Source organism: Kogia breviceps, chromosome 9 (assembly GCF_026419965.1).
Source record: "Kogia breviceps isolate mKogBre1 chromosome 9, mKogBre1 haplotype 1, whole genome shotgun sequence".
NCBI lineage: Eukaryota > Metazoa > Chordata > Mammalia > Artiodactyla > Physeteridae > Kogia > Kogia breviceps.
The window spans coordinates 8,462,076-8,484,763 of record NC_081318.1 but is presented as its reverse complement, the minus strand read 5'-3'; the positions used below and the strand labels follow the sequence as shown (position 1 = coordinate 8,484,763).

Sequence of the window (22,688 nt, the reverse complement as noted above, 5' to 3'; positions counted from 1 at the left end):
TATAGTCAGTGATCACTTTCTATGAATTCCATGAGGTCTACAGTCTGATTCTGAAATGATTAAACCTACTAAATGAGGTTTAAAAAAGATTACTGAAAGATTATTATGTTGTCACTCTGAATGCATCATATTAAAAATTGGTAGGAGAGCCTATGAAAAAAGTACAGTCTCAGGAGAAATGGCAGCATAGATCAAATTTTCCCTTTCCACGTTCCATCTCCCCTCTGTGCCCTCCGTTCTTGGGCTGTTTCTTCTCTTGGTGTGCTCATTTCTTTGAGATCCTACCGCAGTGAACTGGAAATCCCTAGAGACTTGTAATTAAAACCACAGTTCTCTGTCCAGCTGCATAAGTAGCACCAAGGAGCGTCTCAGACTCCACCCCAGACCTAAGGAATCAGAATCTTCGTTTTAACAAGATGTTCAAGTGATTCCTCTGCACAGAAAATTTTGAAAAACACTGCTTTTGCATACCAGTATCTTGGGATCTTAGTAACAGCTAGCTTTCCTGATAAACACTCCATGGTTAATTGTGATTAGGTTTTGTGGGAGCCTATTTCTGAAGCCGTGGTGCTGGCACTGTGGATTTTACATTGGGTTCTCCAGAACCAAATGTAGTTGTAGGGGGTAACACAAAGATTTGATTTGAATTTTATTTAAAACTATCTATTTTATGGGCTTAAACAGAAGAGCTAACTAGACATTTCTCCAAAGAGTACATACAGATGGCCAACAGGCACATGAAAAGATGCTCAACATCACTAATTATTATAGAAATGCAAATCAAAACTACAATGAGGTACCACTCACATTGGTCAGAATGGCCATCATGAAAAAGTCTACAAGTAACAAATGCTGGAGAGGGTGTGGAGAAAAGGGAACCCTCCTACACTGTTGGCTGGAATGTAAATTGGTGTAGCTACTATGGAGAACAGTATGGAGGTTTCTCAGAGAACTAAAAATAGAGTTACCATATGATCCTGCAATCTCACTTCTGGGTATGGCTCTGGACAAAACTATAATTCAAAAATATTCATGCACCCTTATGCCCATAGCAGCACTATTTACAATAGCCAAGACATGGAAGCAACCTAAGTGTCCACTGACAGATGACTGGATAAGAAAATATGGTATATATATATATATGTGTGTGTGTGTGTGTGTGTGTGTGTGTGTGTGTGTGTGTACACACACACACACACACACATACATTCATATATACACATATATACATACACAATGGAATACTACTCAGTCATAAAAAAGAATGAAATAATGACATTTGCAGCAACATGGATGGACCTAGAGATTATCACACTAAGTGAAGTAAGTCAGAAAGAGAAAGACAAATACCATATGATATCACTTATATGTGGAATCTAAAATATGACACAAATGAATTTATCTATGAAACAGACTCATAGACATAGAGAACAGACTTGTGGTTGCCAAGGGGAAGGAGGGATGGGGAGGGATGGTTTGGGAGTTTGGGGTCAGCAGATGCAAACTATTATATGTAGAATGGATAAACAGCAAGGTCCTACTGTATTCCACAAGGAACTATATTCAATATCCTGTGAGAAACCGTAAAGAAAAAGAATGTAAAAATGAATGTATATACAGTATATGTATAACTGAATCACATTGCTGTACAGCAGAAATTAACACAACCTTGTAAATCAACTATACTTCAATAAAATAAATTTTAAAAATAAATAAAACTATTTTAATTTTTAAATACTGTAGAGAAAAAGAAATACAGCACCTTCAAAGTGCTTTGAAGACTACCAGTGCATTCAGTTATGCTGTCAGATTAACATTTTTTAGATTTGAAATAAAATTTCTTCCACCATCCCCGTTTAAGTAATTAGTATCCATAGACTAAAAAGTGAGCTGCTACAAACAAATGTGATACAATTTTCAGTTTCTTATAGTTGTGAATACCAATTTTCTCAATGCTTTGCAATTAAAATCAAGTATAGAAATAAAAGAGATACTCTGGGTAAAATAAAACTGCACCTGTCATCCATAACCGTGGATAGAGTTGTTGCATCCATCCAAACAACCAGTCTGTTCATACTGATTTTATATTAAGTAATTGTTATATATTTGAATTTCCAAAATACAGCTTTTCGGTTCTAAAGCATTTTGGAAAGCATTGCCACAACGGAAAGGATGATTCCAGCTGAAGGAGTCTCTAATAACAGGGCTACCTCAGAACAGAGTTAATTGAATGCATCACTTCTTCCGGAGCCCTTCGATCACAACAAATTGACACCTGCCAACTTCTCCCCGTATGTTCCTAATCCTGGTCAAGTAGTTTTCCAGTCGTGGCAGCAAAGTCATTTTGATTAATTTTTTGATGTGAATCAAACTTTCAAGCTAGCACATGCTATGAAACAAATTATACATTTCCTGTGCCGTACTAAAATAATTAGTTCACTAGAGCAAGAGTCTGGATTTAAGACTAAAATCGTACATAGGAATATTCTATATATCTCACAGTAAAAGATATTTTCTCTGAAATTACTTCAGTTCCTTGATGTAACTTTCTAACGTTGTGTTCATCCATTCCTTCAGTCTGTCAATAGGCATTTACTGAATGGGCTATATGCCTTGTCATGCTAAGAATCAAAAGATCAAAATCTCTCACTGCGGAGTCTCAGTTTAGAAGAGACAGATGCTCAAACACATAATTACTGAACAATATGAGGATGGTATATTGGACATATACAAATGGTTCCATTAGGAGTACAAGAGAAGAAATAAATAATTAGGAAGGGGGAAGCTAGGTTAATTCAGATTTTATTTTGCTTGGTAACTGGTTCTAACTTTTTTAATATAGTGATAAAATATTATGGTTTGAAATTATATTTGAATCAATTTGATTTAGAAATAAAACATTTCTCACCATTAGGAATTAAAATGCCAGTAATCAACATAGGGATAATGTCAATTTAAAAAGATAAATATTAAGAAACAAACATTTAAAATAAAATATTAACATTTTATTTAAATAAAAGATCATTTTTAAAGAAATAATACTGAATTTTATAAATATTCAGTTAACCTCACTTGACTGTTATATGCTTAAGTGCACACCAATATTTTTTTATCATTTTGACGTGGATTTTCTCATTTGTGCATTATTTAGAGCACATTTAGATTCCAATCTGGTTTCCCCTAGAGACTCAGTACACTCTGTACTACTTCCCCTGAATTAATTGATATAATGAGCTGATGTAAATTACTTTCACTATTAGGCTGAGTTACTGTTAACCCACAACAATTTAGGAGGTAAATATACCACACAAAGACATACAAGTACTGAAATCCCAGATTAAGTATCAAAGATGATTTTTAGCTTTATGTAATTTTGGAGTGTCTGTATCATTGCTTCCCCACATGGTCTGGAGAATCAGGACTCTTGGATATAAATGCCTTCTGCTAAGGCCTATTCCTGGGCACCTGTAGAGGGAAATGGCTCTGGCAATAGACCCGAACCACCTTGGGCCACCCACCCACTGATCATGGTTCTAACTCTTCCTTCTTGCTTTCTTGCTTCCTCTGCTGGGAACAGTTTTCAATATTTTAATTATAAAAATTGAACTTCTCTTTTTAAGGCCCAAGCGAAATGCTCTAAGCTTGATTAAGCCCTTTGTTTATAGTCTACCCATAACTACTCTGGTCTCTGCATCTCTGTACGTTTCATATCACTCTGATGATGGATCAGGTTCTGCCTAGTACTGTATCTCGCATGAATCTTATCCCCCACCCCCATCTCCATGTAGGTTATAGAGTCTTTGGAGAAGAAACATCTTTGTAGCCTGGATAACACCAAGTCCAAATTCATATGGAATAGAACTGCCTATTAAATGTAGGGTGAATTTTCCATCCCACCTCCTGAAAATCCAACATTATGCTCTCTTATGTTGTATTTTCTCCCCTTATAATGTTCTTCCTCTTGTTTTCTTCTCTTACCATCTTGTCCTCCTAGGCTTCAGCTCTTGAAAGGCAGTGAATAGACTCTTATTCATCTTCTATTTCCCACAGTGCTCAGTAATTGTTTGTTGCATGACTAAAGGTTTGCAAAGAGTTGTAGAGGAACAGCATTCCTATATAAGAAACAGAGTTCCATGCCAAACTGGGCTATGCCCTGCTATGGTAGTTTTAGGCATGGCTGATGGTAAGTCAAGAACGGGGGATGGAGAATACTATCTCTGAGGCCAGTCCTATTCTTTTCTGCAGCAAGACCCTACCAGGGCTTTATCATTATTGGTGTTCAAAGTGTGGCTCTCCATCGAGCAACCTGTGACCCACTATTGTGGGTTCTGCCTTTTTGATCTGGGTGGACTTTTCTACTTTAGAGAGTTTCCTATTCAAAGCTAGAACTCTTTTGTGAATGCTAATACATAAGAAGAAAATAATTTGTGCTGTTGAAACAGGAGTTTTCCAGAACAAATTCCAGTGTCACTATTGCTAGAATACAGGCAGACTATAAAACAGTGCCCTGCAAGCAGTGGTTCAGATATCCATAGCTCCTGTTTATTGGCCTTCTATTTCTTGCCTATTAATTATCTACTTTATGAACATTACCTCCTAATCTCAAAAGTATTGGGCTGTCCAGAAAGTTCATTTCCATAAGATGTTAAGGAAAAACCAAATGAACTTTTTGGCCAACCCAATACTTAGCAGATAGGGATAATTACTCCATTTTTCAAATGAGAAAATTGAGGATCAGAAAGGTTATATTACATCATCATAACTGGATATTAAGTAAATAAAAAGACAAAGATTTGAACACAAAACCTGCATTTTTCCCCCATATTATACTTGCTGCCTCCTTATAAAGGTGGCTTTCATTAGCCGGCAGGGCATGGGAGGAGAGGTAAGGAAGACTTAGAAATCTCTTCTTATGAGGCTAGTATATTCTCATTGCCATGGCATTGTTTCAGAAAGTCATACTGCTATAAAAAAAATACTCAGCATTACCCCTTTCTGACTTGGTACTATTGGCCTTGATAAAGGATAGTACAGGAAAAAAGATGGCTAATGTTTTGTCTCTCACCAGGAGGAAATTTAGCTAGTGTCTGCTTTTTTTGCAAAAGGAAAATAAAATGAATCTGTGATGTGCAAATGAATCTCTCAACTGTTTGTTAATTTCTACTGTTTACTCAAAAATGGGAAACACCAAGCCTGTGATACATCATCTTTTGTGCGCTTGGCACCTTCCATTATGAATCATATTAATCTGCTTAAACTAACAAGGATTAATTGCCTTGGTAAGGCAATCTGGCATTGAAATGATATATTGCCCAGACAGCTTGGAATTTAGCCACTCATAAATCTCATTTGTTTGTTGGTTTATTTCTGTTTGTCTCTTTCTCTGACAGATGTGTTCCCAATCATTGTGAGCATGGTGGGAAGTGCTCGCAAACATGGGACAGCTTCGTATGCACTTGTGATGAGACGGGATACAGTGGGGCCACCTGCCACAACTGTGAGTGCCAATTTATCTCACTTTAAACTTGTAATTGCATGAGAATCCTGATCTTCAGCTATGCTTTAAAACTCAGCAACCTGAATAATCCACATAGTAAATCACTTGATTCTGAAGAACCCAGATTTCACTGTTGCTTTTCTAGAATAGTATTCTAGTTGTCAAAATATATTCTCTCAAGCCTAATGACTCAAAAAGAAGGACCAACGTTTCCAAAGCTCCATAAACATGTAGTTGAGATTGGAATGCCGCTTTTGGATGTGGCTTTATGTGTCTAAGCCACATCTGTCTGGATAGATTGTTTGGAAAATTGTGTTAGTGTGATATCTCTGACTGGATACTCATTTATCAATTCATCAGAGAGGCAGACAGAGTGTAATTTGAACATTTAGTTTCTGGATGATAGTTGTCTCAGCGCTCTTTTAGAACTATTTGGCCACATTTTTTAGATCAGGAAAATGAGCTGGAAAGTGGAAGAAAGTCCATTGAAGTTGTATATGTAAAATAAAAATGCAAGAAGGCAAATTTTTTTAAATATTAAAAAATTGAAAGTAGCATGCAAAAATGTCTTTTGGAACACAGATGTGCCTTGTTTTACATAGTAGCTTTTCCCTGAAAAATTAAATAAAAATTATTATTTATAATTCAAAGATTATTAAAAAATGAATATTAACTTTATAATTATAATGTTAATTTTCCAATAATGCATAGCACTTTTGAAGACAGATTTGCCATAAAACATATAGTTGAAAGAAGAAGGTCATCTCTTTTATGTAGCATGAGTGTGTGTGTGTGTGTGTGTGTGTGTGTGTGTGTGTGTAAGGAGGAAGGAGGAAAGAGATTCAGTCTTCTTCAATCTTCTCTCCGTATGAAAATCTAATATCTAAATCTTCTAAGTATACAGAGTGCTTTCTCTTCATTTCACTTTTAGAAAATAATAACAAGCAAAATATTATTAGATTTCTGGAGACAGTAAAAATGTAATACCATTCTCTGAGACTTTTCATATCATTATTTGTAGTAATGTACAATAACACATTGAGTTCAGCATATATTGTAAGACCTCAACTAAGAAAAAAAATTTGTAATTTATTTTATTGCACTTATTAATTTGTTTAGGAGGATATTTTAAAAAACCAAGAGACAAATAGAACTAGAAAAATTAACATTAATAGGGCGATATAAAAGAGTTAAAAGAGACACTTAGTAGATTCATCATCTCTACAGTATTTATATATAGATATGTAAAAAAGTATTTTAATGAATAAAGAACCAAAGTGATTGATATTGAAATTAATTAGAATTAAGGAGTTATGGCTAAAATTGTACCCTTCCAATCACATCAAAATATTAACTTTCATCATATGACATTCATTGTATGATACATAATACTTGAGCTAAGTAACTTAGATGAAACAAAGTACCTTTACTCCACTAGTAGAATTTATATAATATGTTATAAATACTACCTTTAACTATCACAATCTTGTTTCTGAGAATGGAAATTCTAACTAAAGGAAAGAACAAGAAATTGGTGGTGGTTACAAGTGTTTCCTATCTCAGTGACCACTTTTATATTTAATGTAAAAGCAAATAATTTTTTTTATAATTGCTTCTTTCATTGAATACACAGCAAAGAAAAAGACATTTAAACATATTAAATTAAAAACAGTTTAAAATATATGCCAGTAGTTGAATAGTTGAGTGTTGTTTTTTTTTTTTAAGAGTTAACAACTCCAAGTATTAGAAATGTCCTAAGTGTGGTTAGATTTGGCTCTTGTGGGAAGTGATAAATGTAAAAGAGGGAAATGATCTCTTCCCTGCTTCTTATTCTACTCTTCTTTTATTTAATTTTTGTGTGTATGAATATAGAGTCATTCATTTTAACAATGAAAGCCTGAGTGCTCGTTGTGTTCCCCAAATAAGGCTAAAATGTTGAAAATCGTGTTTGTGCATAAATAGAGGTTAGAAGACCATAGTGCAGAATTCAAGAAAGGATTGATTGGACACAATTTTGTTGTGAAAAATATATCTTGTGGGTTGTAGAAGGCACATGCTTCCAAATAAGCTAAAAGACTTGATATATCTGTTAGTTACTCCCATGAATTAGTTAAAAATTGGGAGGGTCTGGCCCAGCACATAATACTGTGAAAATTATATAATATATGCTATTCAGTTTGATACAGAATGAACAGTTTGGCATTTGTACGTAGTCAGTGACTGCATGGGCTTCTGATGCTGCCTGTGAGGTCACCACGCGGGGTGCCTTTGCAGGAAGTCATTCTCTTCTCTTGGACTTCCTTAATTCCTCTGTTGACTAAATGCCTCCTGAGATCTCTTACAGTTCTAAAATCCAAGGAGCTGAGACTTCTCGTTGCTTATTCTGTGTTCTGTGGTTTTGACCTTTGTTAGCATTATTACATTTTTACCTCATTATTTTCAGTGAAAGACCAAGTGTCCCTTTTGTAAAGGAACTATGGTAATTTTAAAATAGCACTAGTTTAAAAAGGTAAAGAACAGCTAACTAAAGTCTGAAGTTTAGTAAAACTAAATATTTAGGAGAGCTTCAGACATTACAGTTAGGCTGCTAAGTGTCTAACACATTTTCTTCCTTGGTCCGGAGCTGGCTGGGATGAGAAAGCTATTCCTTGTGTGATTGTCCCGGCTGGGTTGTAGTCCAAGATGGAGGCTCGAAGCCCTTCTTTGACACGTCACACTGCCTGAGTTTGAACTTGGACGACTTACTTGTAATTGTGGGCACTAAAACCATTTGAGCTTCATTTTTCTCCTTTGTGAAATGAGATTAATAACAGCACCACCTCATAAAGCCATTGTGAGATTAAATGAGATGATTTGTGGAGAACACTGAGAAGGGCTTTAGCATATGTTAGTACTCAGTAAATTATTGCCACTTCATCCCATTCAGAGCAATCATCCCTTTGCTCTGAATTTCTATACAAATAGTTGTCCATATCACACAATTTGTCACTTAATTTCATGCTACCGTTCACTGTTTGCTATCGTTTCCATGGCAGATTTGAGCTTGAAGTGAATGATCGGTTTCCATAGGGTTTTGTTTTTCCAGAAGAATTGAAGAACATTAAAAGTGATCTGGGTATGTCCTAGACCTGTTTGTTTATTTGTTGCTTATACATGGAGGAACTAATTTTCAAGTGAATTCTATACAGGGCTCAGATGATTGTCATTTACAAACCACTCCCATGAGGAGACAGGGTGTCATCCTTTGGGTGAGGAAATCCTACAAGAAAAGCCACAGATTGCAGGAAAGGGAGAGACAGTTTTTCGTGTTCAAAAACTAAGGAGATGCAAGAGGGAAGAGATATGGGAACATATGTATATGTATAACTGATTCACTTTGTTGTAAAGCAGAAACTAACACACCATTGTAAAACAGTTATACTCCAATAAAGATGTTAAAAAAAAAAACTAAGGAGGCTAGTTTGTGAAAAAACGCAAATACATTACATTCTTGCAGTTGCATATCTTTAAAATTTCCTTATGCAGGTATTCCATTCTCAATCAATTTCTAAGAACTGACTAGTAGCATATCAAAATATAAAATCATGACACAGAGACACAGAGGGTAGACTGACCATGTTAAATAGTTTATTTGCTTTGTTACATTGACTTCATTCTCCCCAAAGTGTAAGAATTTGTCTTTATTTTGAGCAAAACTTCATGTTTATAGCTACAGTATTTTTCTCTTAGTGGTGATAGATAGACCCTTTTCAGTAGAGCTCCAAGCTCACATTCCAACACCTCAAATGCTTTTTAGGATCTAATTATCATCTCATTTTTTTCACATGTGTTCTTTACACTTCATAATTATGGCTCTGGTTTACATAAATTAATTAAAAAACCTATCCCTTATCCCAGGGCTTAGCAGATATTTTTTTCTCATGCTGCTGGGGTCTATCTTTGACCTCAGTCATACTTACATATACTATTAGTCCCCTATATAGACCTGCCCTAAAAATCCCCAGGATATCCTCAATAATATGAAACCTTTTCACGATTTTTACAAGTGCAAGAGGATATTTGACAAATATAAGCAATATTTGGGGTGGAACTCTATAAGAATTACTAGATGCCAGACCTTCATTCTGAGAGAAAATATTTTCCAGATATCTTTTTATTAAAGGAGGGACTTTCACCTTGCCCAGATATACAGACATGACTGTTTCCAGAGGAAGTAGGAGGAGGTAAGTTAGATGACCTATGAAGATCTCTTCCAATTTTAAAATTATGTGATTTCTGAATTCTGAAATACTAAGAAGAAACAGGGATTGATGTTGCCACAGAAATGCAAAAGTAAATTTTTCACCAGCCAGTTTTAGAAGAACAATTGAAATTTAAAAGGAAACTATTCTACATTATGTAGTCCGGAACTATGACTCTGGGTCTATAACTTTGTAAACCGTAAATTATACCGCACCTTATTACTGCACGCATGAAGAGTGAAGTGGATTTCAATAGCTCACACCATGTTATTTATAATCCATTATACACATAAGTAACTTAATTCAAAGCATAATTTTTTAAAAAGAAATTTTTCCTACCTGCTGAAAGTCACATTAACCTAGGGCGTAAAAACATAGATTTATTGGCACAAGGAAGTATGGTCCCCCCCATCCATTTGGAACTACCACAAACTTAGACACCAATGAAGACAACTTGGAATTTGACCATTGCTACCAAAAAAAAACAAAAACAAAAAGGGCAGTCATTGGGTAGAATCATGGCCTTATGGAATTGGAATCCATCCTTCAGCTGAAAGTTCAATTGGCTTACAAGGTCCTACTTGGTATGGCTGTGTCTTTAACCTGGTTTTCGGCCATACGCTTCCTCCCTGTCTCCCCTCTAGTCCCACTGGCCTCCTTTCAATTTTCCATACTTGCGTGGTACCCTCGAACTGTTCCCTCTCCCCTCCCACTGCCACGACCACAGGACTTTTGCACATCCTCCCTCTCTGCTTTGCTTGGTATGTTCCTAGTCATCCTTCAGATCGCAGCTCAGTAGTCACCTCCTTAGGGAAGCTTTCCATGAACCTGTAATTAGGTCAAATCCTCTTATTTCAAGACATATATCTTCCTCTTAGCCTTGGTGATGGCTGTGATTTTGCATTTATCATTTGTGATTCTTTAATAATATCTGTCTTTTCCACTGGACTATAATATCTGAGAGGAGATAGTGCCAGGTTCTGTCCACCATTTTATCCCCAGAACCCACCCAGCATATAATATGTGCTCAGTGAATATGCACTGAATCTAAGAGTGAATAAATTACAGATAACCTAAGAAGCATCAAGAGCTTTTTAAAGTCAACATCCTTTATCCAAATTTATGAAGGTTGTAAAGCTAAGAAGAGAGAGTAAAGCCAAAGGGAAAAAAAGAAAACAGAAAAAGGACGGTAGAGAATAGAAGATGCATTAATTCAAAGCAGAGGGCGCAGTGATAGACATGACAGCACAAACAATCACAAGAGGTGTAGAGTTTTAAGAAATTATATGGACAGATTCAGTATATGTGCACACAAACCCACACGTTTCAAATAATCTTAGAGGAAAATATTGCCATGTTAAGACACCATTCGTTAAAGTAACTTGTGAGACTATATATATAGTAATATATAGTAATAGTGGCAAAATAAGTTGGAATGACAACAAAAGATCTTAGATAACATAGTGCCGTCAACTCCTGTGCTGGCTGATTGTATGAGCTGTTCTAAAATAAATATAAGAGGGAGGGGATATGGGGATGTATGTATATGTATAGCTGATTCACTTTGTTATACAGCATAAACTAACACAACATTGTAAAGCAATTATACTCCAATAAAGACGTTAAAAAAAGTTATATTAACAGGATTTGAACTTACACACACACACACACAAAAAATAAAATAAAATAAAATAAATATAGATGTGTTTAAATATTGACCATCTAGTGAATGATAAAAAACTGTTTAAACTTGGTATGAAATTTGAATAAGATGAACATAATCCTTTGATTTATCATGTAATATTATGTGTGTGTTCTTAGTACAGTAGAACTGTGGAAAGGGAAAAGAACTCAGGGTTTGAAATCAGGTATCTACTGTGAAACCCTCAGGCTATCTGGCCAGCCTTCTTCCTTCATCAGCTGAGCATGCCTAGTGTAGGGCTGTACCCTCTCCCATTCCTCCAGCCCTCTTAGGGCATTTGTGGATTCCACCTACACCCCTGGAGGGTGAAGTCAGCTCTCCCATTACATGCTGTTAGTTACAGGTCACTAACAGCAATTAAATGAGAAGCACTGAGTTTAATACACTTCCTCCTTGCCTCCTTTATTTCCCCCTCTGGGCTGCCTTGGCTTTGTGTTTTGACAATCACTTAACCTCTGTGAACTTAAGTTTCCTCTGGGAGGTTCAATGAAATATTGCCTCTTAAAGTGCTTTGTAAATATAGAAAGCATCCTGGATCTTGTTGTAACTTTTATTGTACTGCGAAGTCTTAAAAAACAGCCAGCCAAATTTTTGTCTGCTTGTAAGTAGCTTAAGGATACAGAGTACTGTTACAGTTGATTCTCAAAGAAAAGATCAGAGAGTGTCTAAATATTTTAGCCAATACTCATTGAGAAGATAAAAGGCTGTATTGGCAAATATAATGGCTACCCAGGCTGATTTAGATGAACAGGGTGAATCTGCTGTTTCTAATCTAGACATGGCATTAAGTAGCCAGACTGTGCCTCTTTGTTAGCAAGTGAACAATTGCCAAATTCTTCCAATTTTACCTCCCTCTCATCTCCCTGTTCCATTCCTACACCATGAAGTACTTCATATGCTCAATGTGTCCTTGTCATTAAAGAGTGACTATGGGGTACAGCTGTCGGGCCGCGGGACACCAAGATTCTGATTCTCACCGTCAGTTATTCATCCCTCAGCATGTTGAGAGCTGATCCTGTGCTGCATATAGGACAGGTGTGGAGTATGGAGACGGGAATCAAACAAGGCAGGGACACTAGAATAGAGTGTTGGACAGCCTCCTCCAAAGAAGTGCATAGTTTCATTAAAAATAAAAGTCCCTATAATCTTAATTCATTTTCATATCCCTGGTTCATTGGGATTGTGAGCTGAGGGTAAATAGTACCATGTGCTTACCTTTTACAGTCTAGGTTGGTAATTTTCATGTTTACAAAATATGTATAAATGTAATTACATGGGAAATTATTTAATGTTATATCACAAATTCTTTATGGTTTTAAGCAATCGTGTCATCTTTTCAGAGGTTATTATCAGATTATTTACTTGTTTATTTCTGCTTTTTGTCTTATCAGATTGGCAGAGAGAAATCAGGGTGAGGAGGCTGCAGCTTCAGCATGGTGCTGGGTGGAGAAAGCAGTTCTCAGTAGAATATGTACAATTACAATATTAGCAAGCTCATGCTTGGTTGTGTGTATTCTCTAGCTGAGAAGCTCACATTCTTACTAGAACTGGAGCATTTGGGGAAAGAGGAAAAATGACAAGTGCTGTCACTTCCTGAAATCACACTTATTAGGAAAAGAAACAATCATCCCAGCATCTCCTTGGCTCACATTCTCACCTGGCCTCTGTAAATAAAGTAACGCGTGGAGACAAGTGGGGAGTGTTATCTGTGTAGAAATGTTGGAAGGGGATTTAGAGGCCATTCTCTCTTTCAGCTCCAACCAAGTAAATTACACTGGATTAAAATAGTGCAGGTCATTTGGAGAAACACAGCCCAAGCACCTTTCATTTCTAAGGCATCCCAAATTTCAAATGAATCCCCTCTTTCATGCCTTGCTTTGGAAAGATGGCTAAGATTAAACATAGAAAGAAAGGATTTAATTTCAGTTTTACAAAGACTCTTTCAATAGTTTCAAAACTACATCTTTCTCTTTGAATAAAGAGCCTTTGCAAAAAGTTGATCTGCAAATGCATATTGAAAAGCAGACTGCTCTACCAACAGAGGAGCTGTGAACCTGTGAACTTCTCAGAGGTGATAAAATGCCAGAGCCAGGTCTTGAAGGAGTTGACATTATTCATTCAGCTCCCCTGTGACTATCTCATGGAAGGTTCAGAGTGAGGAGAAAAAGGGATAGAAAACACCCACCTCTGCACCTTTGCCAAGTTCCATTAGGGGGTAGAAGTCTGAGGGAGGGAGGGCTGTTTAATTGAAAGATAAGGAGGGAAACTTCTGAGATGTTTATATCCACTCAAAACACAGGAAAGGAGAATTAAAGTTAAAAGCACTGTGTGCCTCTCCTTTGATCTATCTGACTTCTCCCAAATCAAACTTTTTTTTTTGCTTTCATATTGACATTAGTCACGGTGTTCCTATTGCAAGTCTTCAGCTTTACAAGCTTGGTGTATAGGAGTATCTCTAACCCATAGACAGTTTCAATTCACTCAGTAATATTATGTCTATTTTGTATGCAGCACACTATGTGGATGCCGAAATACAGACAAGAGCCCATTTCCTTATGAAGTGGATGAGGTAGTTAGAAAAGGAAGCAGGACAAATATTCAGGAAACATTACTATATTAGTAGATGTTTATGTGCCAAACTGGTGTAAAGGCTAAGGAGAGAGAAAACAATGCAACCGAGATGGTCAGGAAGGGTTCAAGGAGGAGCTGAACCCTGGCTAAATTCTTTGGTTTGGGGAGAATGAAGATTGGGACTGGCAGGGTCCAAGGCAGAGATAAACATGGAGTGTGGCGAAGCGCTCCGGTGAGGAGACCCAGCTTTGCATCCCCAGACCTCACGGGGGTGCCCACTGCGAGTTTTGCATGCCCTAGGATCCTGGGGAAGTTGCTAAATCTCCCAGATTAGCACCGCCCTGTTTGGTGTGCTGCAGCCAGGATTGTTAAGTATTCAGGAACTTTGTGAGCTGCTTGTTAAAGCTTGGTGCCTTGAACCAGTTACAGTGGGGGAATTTAGCCCATGGAACTCGACACACCCTACAAATACAAACTCTTTTTTATTTTTTTTTGTAAAACTGGTTTACCAGAATATCATTATTAATAAAATGAGAATAATAGTATCTACCATCAGTATTGTTGTGAAGGGTACAGATGATGTGTAAAATGTCTACCACAGTTATCATCAACACAGGTGATTCTCCAGAGATGATTCATCGCTCATTTTTACCGTGAAACAAATTTACTTTTATTCTTTGGACGAAAAGAGTTGAGTTTTCCGCACCAAGTCAATCCATAAATGACTTTAAAGTCTGCCTAACAGACTATTGGCTTACAATGATCTCTGAACTAAGGAGAACTTATAAGACTACTGAACAATGTCTGGAGAACATTTATAAAGAACTATTGGATTACGTGGCGTCACTTCAACAGTCAACGTTTCTTTTACTGAAAGTGACAGAAATGTTTTTGCGTTACTAAAGTTTGCCTCAGCTGTTTAGGATGTAATATAATGTTAGGCAACAACTGATGAAGACAAAACTAATTTTAAGGTTACTTTGTGGTTGTTAACCTAAATCTAAAGAATGAGAAGCTTTCTTCCTTCAGGAACTTGTCCAGCTGTGACCCAGCTGTGTCAAATTTATACTCCTTAAATTTCAAGACACCTGGCTTTGTTTGCCAAGCTCTTTGTGAAAAAACTACTCAATAATAAATCTCGTGATGTTTTTATTATTAATTTTTATTGAACTATTGTTGCTTTACAGTGTTTTGTTAGTTTCTTCCTGTACAGCAAAGTGAATCAGTCATACATATACATACATCCACTCTTTTTTAGGTTTCCTTCTCATTTAGGTCACCACAGAGCATTGAGTAGAGTTCCCTGTGTTACACAGTAGGTTCTCATTAGTTATCTATTTTGTACATAGTAGTGTATATATATCAGCCCAAATCGTGGTTTTTTTTAACACTCACATGATGAAAAACTGAAGAATGCATTATTGGTTGCTGTTTCTATCTTTACAAAATGGTGGTGAACAAAGAGCTCTCTGCATTTCTTTTCTTATTATTGTTGCATTCTGCTTTTCTTCCTCCTTTCTACTCCCTCCTGGCAAAAGTGTTGAGAACAGTATAGTTCAGATTGTTGGAATCTGGAATGAAAATGTCCATCCATGCAAATAATGTTCTTCTGTTATATTTGTTGTAAACAGCTAATTCTGTTAAAAGCAAAAGTTTCCCATGGAAAGTGCAGCAGTTTCCAAGAAAATTTTGCTGGTTCACATTTTGGGTGTTCTTATATCTGACTGCTTCCAAATTCTAGTAAAATGTTTTATTTGAAAATCTTTTAGTCAAGTAAAAGTGAAATATTCTAAATGTATATGGATTTGCCTTAAAACCATGGTCTTGTTTTCAAGTATAGCAAGGAAAAGATCTAATGGCTTGTAGTTCCTTTGTCTCACCAGGTAAGTTTGTCCCAGAGCTGCCATGGTGGCTCCAGTCTGCAAAATATGCCAACGCTACTCTTGAAAGACCTTTCTTGCCATCACAGATGCCAGCACTAAGTGCCAGACAATGTTGACACCTACAAAATTGCTGTCATTATTCATTAGCGGATATCAAAATGTCCTAATCATACTCTTTTCCATTATGCAAGCCTGTTGAGACATCAATTAAACACGTCTTGCTTGCCAAGTCATGTGATCAACGTTCTCTGTGCTGGATAGGGACAAGTGAAGCCATCCAATTAGACTGGATAAAGAAACACCTCTAAGGGTTTGGCTGTGGAAAGAGAAATTCCTTCCATCCATATTCCTGCAATGGAATTCAGAGATCTAGAAAACACTATGTGTGTTTTCCACCGTATGGCCATCCATTGATGAGTCTGCCCCACTTAGAGAACATTAAAATACTCAATGAAAAGCATATTCATACTCAGGAAATGCTAGCATATTAAGGCTCCCTTGTGGTTTCAGTGACATAGATATAGACTTCCTGAATGAATAAAACCTGAATTTTGTTGGGCCAGATTGATTCTTCTGAAAGTTCCTACAGTACCTGGAGCAAGGTGAATGGAACAAGCTTGGTTAATTCATTGTCCAAAAGGACTATTTTTTTCCTCTGTATAATTCTTTAAATCAAGCTGACTTAAGCCATGTGAGAGAGAAGAAGGTATCCTGAACTTCCACAGGAGAGAAATAACCAGTAATGGAGACTGTCCTGCCTTCTCATGACATAGCAGTAGCAGTTCTGGGAGAAGTATTGGAGTTGTACTTATATTAGATGCCTTGAGGAAGGTGCGTAGGAAACTCCAGGTGGCAAGACTTGCTTCCTAGTTATCAGTTAGAGCATCTACTACTCTGTGATAAGGGCACCTGCTGGGAAAGCCTGAGCTGTAATAGAAAATCTCTTCTCTTCTCAGCTGGCCATGTAGCTGATGAGCCACAAGGCCAGTCGTCCAAAGAGTGCTGAAGTGAAACGGGGACCGGGAGAGGAAGCGGGATCAGTGATGGGTGACAGAAGTGCAGTGTCTGCAGAACAAATCCTCCTCTTCTCATCAGTGCTGAATCCACCTCTTAGGACATGATTTCCACCATCACCAGATAAAATGTGGCGTCAATCCCGTCTTGCAACTTTTGCTTGGCCTCAGTGCCATTGCCACAGCTCCAGTGAAAGTTGTCATTTTCACCCCGCTTTATTTCAACAGCTTGAACTAGGTTTTTGGGCTAACATGCAGTTCAGAAATAAAAATAATGATACAGAATGATTCATAGGGCAGAAATAATATGGAAGGCAAATTCGTTGAGGAGCATTTGAATTGCTATCAGCAATCACAGAAGAAAGTTTACTAATAGACAACATTTTCCCCTATCCCTTATGCCTACAGATTAGATTTTGAAGGACCTTATGCATAATAAAAGCATATTTCTTTAAAACCCAAGTAATTTATTTACTATATAAAAAATTCTAAGGGGCTCTGAATTAGTTCAGTTTTCATTCAAATTGGTACTTCTTTTACCTACTTGTCTCACCCTATGCTTCTCATGTACCACCTATCTTAAGATGAAATAAATGAATATCAGGCCCTAAATTCTACCACACGTGGTTCCTTAGCCAGGGAATGGGTTCACGTTGACACTTCACATGTGGTAATCGAAAAAAAAAACCAAATTGAATCTGCACAAACCATAATTTTCATGCTGGGATCATTTAGATTCCAGCAGTCTTTCTATTGGTTAGTTTAAGAAAATTGTGTCTCCATTGTGCTTTTTCAATGAGGATCCCAGTGAAGAATCATACTTGAATCTTGAGGAACTTTTTGCTTTTCATAAGTGCAACCAACAGAACTTTGATAGTTGGGAAGATGAGCTTGTTGTCCATAGACTTAAAAGATTAAGACTGAATATACAAAGTTTGAGAACGGGTAGTTTAGTAGATACGTTGAAGTATTTATCGATGTCATAGTATATTAAGATTAGAGATTATGCCTAAGAAATAAAGTACATGTCCTGACATGCTGCCTTCTACAGTTGTCTTATCAAGAGGTGTGCAACCACCCTAATTTCCTGAATTTTGTCCCAATTCTCTTCCCCAGAATGTGGTTACGTGCTACCTGTCAACTAAAAAAGGAAGACTTTAAGCAGGGGTGGCTGGGGGAGGGACTGTGGAGGGAGGCTTGTTAGAGTGGATGGAGAGAGAAGGATGGGTGTTTCAGCCTTTGAACTGCAAGGCTGATTGCAGTTTCCAGCTCCCTTGCTTTCTACACGGCGATCTGTGGATGGAGCGGTGGCTTTGTGCATATATCTGGTAACCCTAGAGATCATGTAGATGCAGTTTAGAAGTAGGAATTTATTTTTAAAGTAAGTTTACTTCCTGCCTTAGGTTTAAATATATACTTAGGCCCAAAAAGCATTTTTAAAATGAAGTCAAGAGAATAGTATTTTTTCTCAGCAAAACCAGAACAAGATTTAAAAATAAAAGCAAAAACAAAGCCCCCAATTTTTTTAATGGCAGAAAGCAGGAGTGACTGGCATAGTTCCTCTTCTGGAGTCGTTTATGGATAAAGATGGGGCGCGAGTTCCAGGCTCTGTAATCTGTCACCGCATTTACTCTTTTCTCTTTGGTGAAGAAGGACATTCTATTCATAAGAAATAGTGAGAAGTGTACAAATCAGGTATTAAAACTTACCAAAGACACAGGCGCAGACATTCTTACATTAAAACTATTAATGGAAAAACAGACCAGCCAGGTTCCTTACAAATCATCTACAATACAAGAAGTAAACATATTGACAGCTCTTATACTAGATAGATCTCAAGTAGAAATCAAATCAAATACTACACACTTGTTGAGGCATACTTCACACCAGCCCCCATCTGTGTCAACAATAACTGCCTTACATTGAAATAATCTCTCTCACAACCAGCTCTGACTTTCTCAGGGCACTGAGCCTGTCATTTTCATCCACACACTCATTGCTCAGCACCTGGTAAGTATTAAATACATGTAAGAGCAACTGAACTGTGATTGTGTCTGTATGTGCACACACACACACACACACACACGTGCACACACACATATAGCATAACTTGAACAACTAAGAAGACATGTTTATCAGGCTCTGAACATACCAAGCCCTCTGCCTACTCAATGGAGGATCTCTCTTTGGGGCACAGCTTCTTATAAGAAAAAACTTTTTTCTTTCTCAGTAAGAGACTAACTTTCTTTTCATTTCATAGTGTTCCTGGTGTCTGGTCCATGAAATTTTCTTTATGCCAAATTATGTTCTATAGAAAATTGCATGTAAAGGGGCTACATTATCAACAGAACTGACTCCCCCTTAAATCTTACACTGAACTGTGTACGAGACAAAGCCTCTACTTTATCTGTGATCAGAAAAGTGTCAGAAAGCAAGTTGAAGGAGGGGAACTTTCTGTCCTTCTCTTTATAAATGACTCCAAGAGATGGGATGTTATGTGTAGCAGTGTCCTAGGGCTGCCTTAACACAAGACCACAGACTCGGTGGCTTAAAACAACAGATATTTATTCTCTCGCGGCTCTGGAAGCCTGAAATCAAGGTATCGGCAGTGTCATGCCTCCTCTGAAGGCTCCAGGGAAGAACCCTGGCTCGCGTCTTCCTGGCTTCTGGTGGTTGACAAGCAATTGTTGGCGTTCCTTGGCTAGTGTAGTCCGGTCTCTACCCCCGTCTTCACATGGCCTTCCTCCCTGTGTGTCTCCGTGTCTGTGTGTCTGAATCTCCCTCTCTTTTCTCTTATGAAGGCATCAGTCATTGGATTTAGGGCCTATACCAATCCTGTGTGACTCATCTTAACCAATTACACCTACAAAGACCTTCTTTCCAAACACAATCTCATTCCGAGTTTCTTGGCGGATGTGCATTTTTGCTGGACACCGTTCAACCCTCTACAACCTGCTGGCTCGTGTCCAGCCCGCTATGTAGCGCCACACGTGCCCTCGTGCTTTGCTGCCCCCGTTTTTCTGCTTCACTCTCCTCCCAAATCTGCCCCCAGCGTCCTCCTTCCCCTTTCGCCGTAGCTCTACTCTGTGCGATCCGGTTCAGAGTCTCTTTCTACTTTGTGAAATGTTCTCTGATCACTCAAGCTAAAAGAGGGTTCTCCTTTTTTCTTATTGTTCAGTAGCGATTATTATCTACGTGATTTTTCTGCTATTTATACACTTAATTTATTTTTTCCAAATGTATGTTCACAATTTTTCCCTCAGAATGTAAGTTGTGTGGGCATAGGCCAACTATTCCCATATTTTTTGAGAAACCTAGTAGTTCGTATATGTTGATTGAATTTTTAATTTTGAACGTGTACTGTGGGTTGAAAGAAAATTAATGGGAACAGAGAGGGGAGGATGTTAAGTGTTGGACTTTACATATACTATTTCATGTAATCTTCAAAACTGCACGTAAGGAAGATATTCTTATTCCATTTTGCAGATGAATAACTGTGGTTCAAAGTACATGGCAGAGTCAAGATTTCACACCCTCTCTGTCTATTCTGTGAAATCTGTATTTTGCTGGACTGCGTTCCTTCTGGCAAAGCTTTTTCAACTTTCAGGGCATTTAAAATACCTAGAACATAGAGACTATTTTGAGAAATGATCCTGAAACGCTGGCTCTACGTTGGAAGGTGTGGTTAGAGAAGTCACATCCCACAGCTCTGGCCGTTAGTCTCCCCTGACGTTCATCAGCCTGGGGGCAGCTACTGTGGGGGCAACTAGGAAAGCTCTGGGGGAAGCGGGCGGGGGGAGCACTCGCACGCTTGTGGCTGTGGATGAGCACATAGGCCCCAAGGAGTCTCAGTGCCAATTTATTATAATCACCCCCTTTAGTAGAGACTATATAAAATCATGTAAAAACATTTTGAAACCTCAAAGAAAGACTGTATATAAATTATTTTAAAATTTGTAGTTTGTGATATATTTATATTAGTATAAATGTGTGTGCATATACATATATAATAGTAAACTATTACCTTATGCATCAGAAAGGCCCATTTTCCAGGCGTTTTGGTTAGTGGAATCTGTCCTTTGCTGGCCTAACCATTACGGATCTGATTAAATATGCACACATAATACGCATGAGGACGCAAACTTCAGCAAGTGATCTGAGGCGGACTTTTTACAGGCTATATTTTTTGACTCCATAAAATCCTAATGCGATATCCATTCCCACACAGACTTTCCTCCTCTCTGTACAAGACAGAAACCCAATGCTGCAAAGCTCACTGGGGGCTCCTGGCTCAGAAACAGTTCTCTCAACACTCTCCTGACATTATTAATGGCCCTGATGTACAAACCCAGAATAAAGTAGAATTAAAATCCAAAATTAATTTCAAGCTCCATTAGAAATTAAAGGTGTTGGGAAAGAAATCAATATTTTCCCAGTGCAAAATGACTAAATTCAAAGCAATTAATTCTATTATTTTGTAACTTCTAAAAACTATGAAGAACTTTCAAACTATAAAATGTTGCCACACTCACACATATATACCACACGTGACAAAAAATAATGAGAATGATTTCCAAAAGCAAGATGCAAAAATCTATTTTATACTTTATAGCTACACCATGTATTGTACACACTAAAATGTATGTCTTAAAATACAGCCAATTATTCTGTAAAATTTGTGCCTATTTCCAGCAATTACCAACACTTAGTTGCATATCTGGGAGGATGTAAGGAACGGAAACAATGCAAAAGAACAAAGAGATTTTTAAAAATAGAATAAACGTATCCACTTCCTTAATTTTACTTTTTCTCTTTTTCAGCTTGTTTTTATGTAACGCTATCGATTACCAAGCAAGTGACCCTAAAACACTATAGTTCCAACTAGTGTAAAGTATTTTGCAACCTGCAGAGTTGTAGGTCATAAAGGAAATAAAAGTAACACTCAGTAAAATCTTTTTCATGTCAGAATCATTGTCACTTCTTCCCTGTCATGACTTTCTGAGAAAATCTGAGTTAACAAATGGGTCTTTTGCAGGTCCAGAAAGATCAGAGTCAGATGGGTCTGGGTCAGACCTTGCAATGAAAATGTGTCACTTGTTCCTTCTCCCCACGTCCAGAAGAAACCTCATGAGAACTGGCTCAAGCATCTCTTATTATTTCAGCAGACTGGGGCAAACAACTTGAAAGATAATGTGGGACTAAACCAGTTCTTAGCTCAGGAAATGTCATGAGCTTTCTGGGGAAGCTATCCTCTCTTCGTGATAAAAACTAGTCCCTATGATTTAGGTCTTACAGCAATAGAGGAAGGCATAGTCGGACACCGGGACCATGCTCAGACTTTTCAATAAGAGAGAACAGAGCAATTACCATCGGCAAAAGCCTCACGTCCTTCAGGTTTCTAAATATTGACGTATTTTTCCAATGGCTAGTATTCAACTCCTTGACCTTTCAAAAACGGCATCTTTTAAAATTCTGTTTGATGTACTTCCCTAAAAGTGTGACTTATTTGGCCAGATGATATAACATTGGGATTTGGGAGGTGAGCTGCCTGTCCCGTCAGCCCCTCTCCGCTGCCTTTGCTGTTGCTCCTCAGTGCTCTGCAGCAGCTGGGACACAACAGGGGTGTCAGGTCAGATTGATCTTCAGCTCTCTTAACCTCCCTGTCGTTTAACTGTTCCTTCCTTCCTGTGATATTTTAAAAGTAGAGTGGACACTGGAATAAGACAGACTGGGATTCCAGCCCCAATTTTGTCACTTACTGTGTGTGTGATGCAAGGTGTT

General features: G+C 37.6%; 1 protein-coding gene across 2 annotated transcripts in view; it reads left to right on the top strand.

The window, feature by feature from the left end:
* CNTNAP2 (contactin associated protein 2) overlaps nt 1-22,688 on the top strand; it is a 2,024,023-nt gene that overhangs the window by 1,256,883 nt on the left and 744,452 nt on the right. For both annotated transcript variants that reach the window (XM_067041938.1, XM_067041937.1), the window contains one exon: nt 5,391-5,497. In XM_067041938.1, coding sequence (XP_066898039.1) covers nt 5,391-5,497 — 107 coding nt within the window. The remainder of the gene's footprint in view (nt 1-5,390; nt 5,498-22,688) is intronic.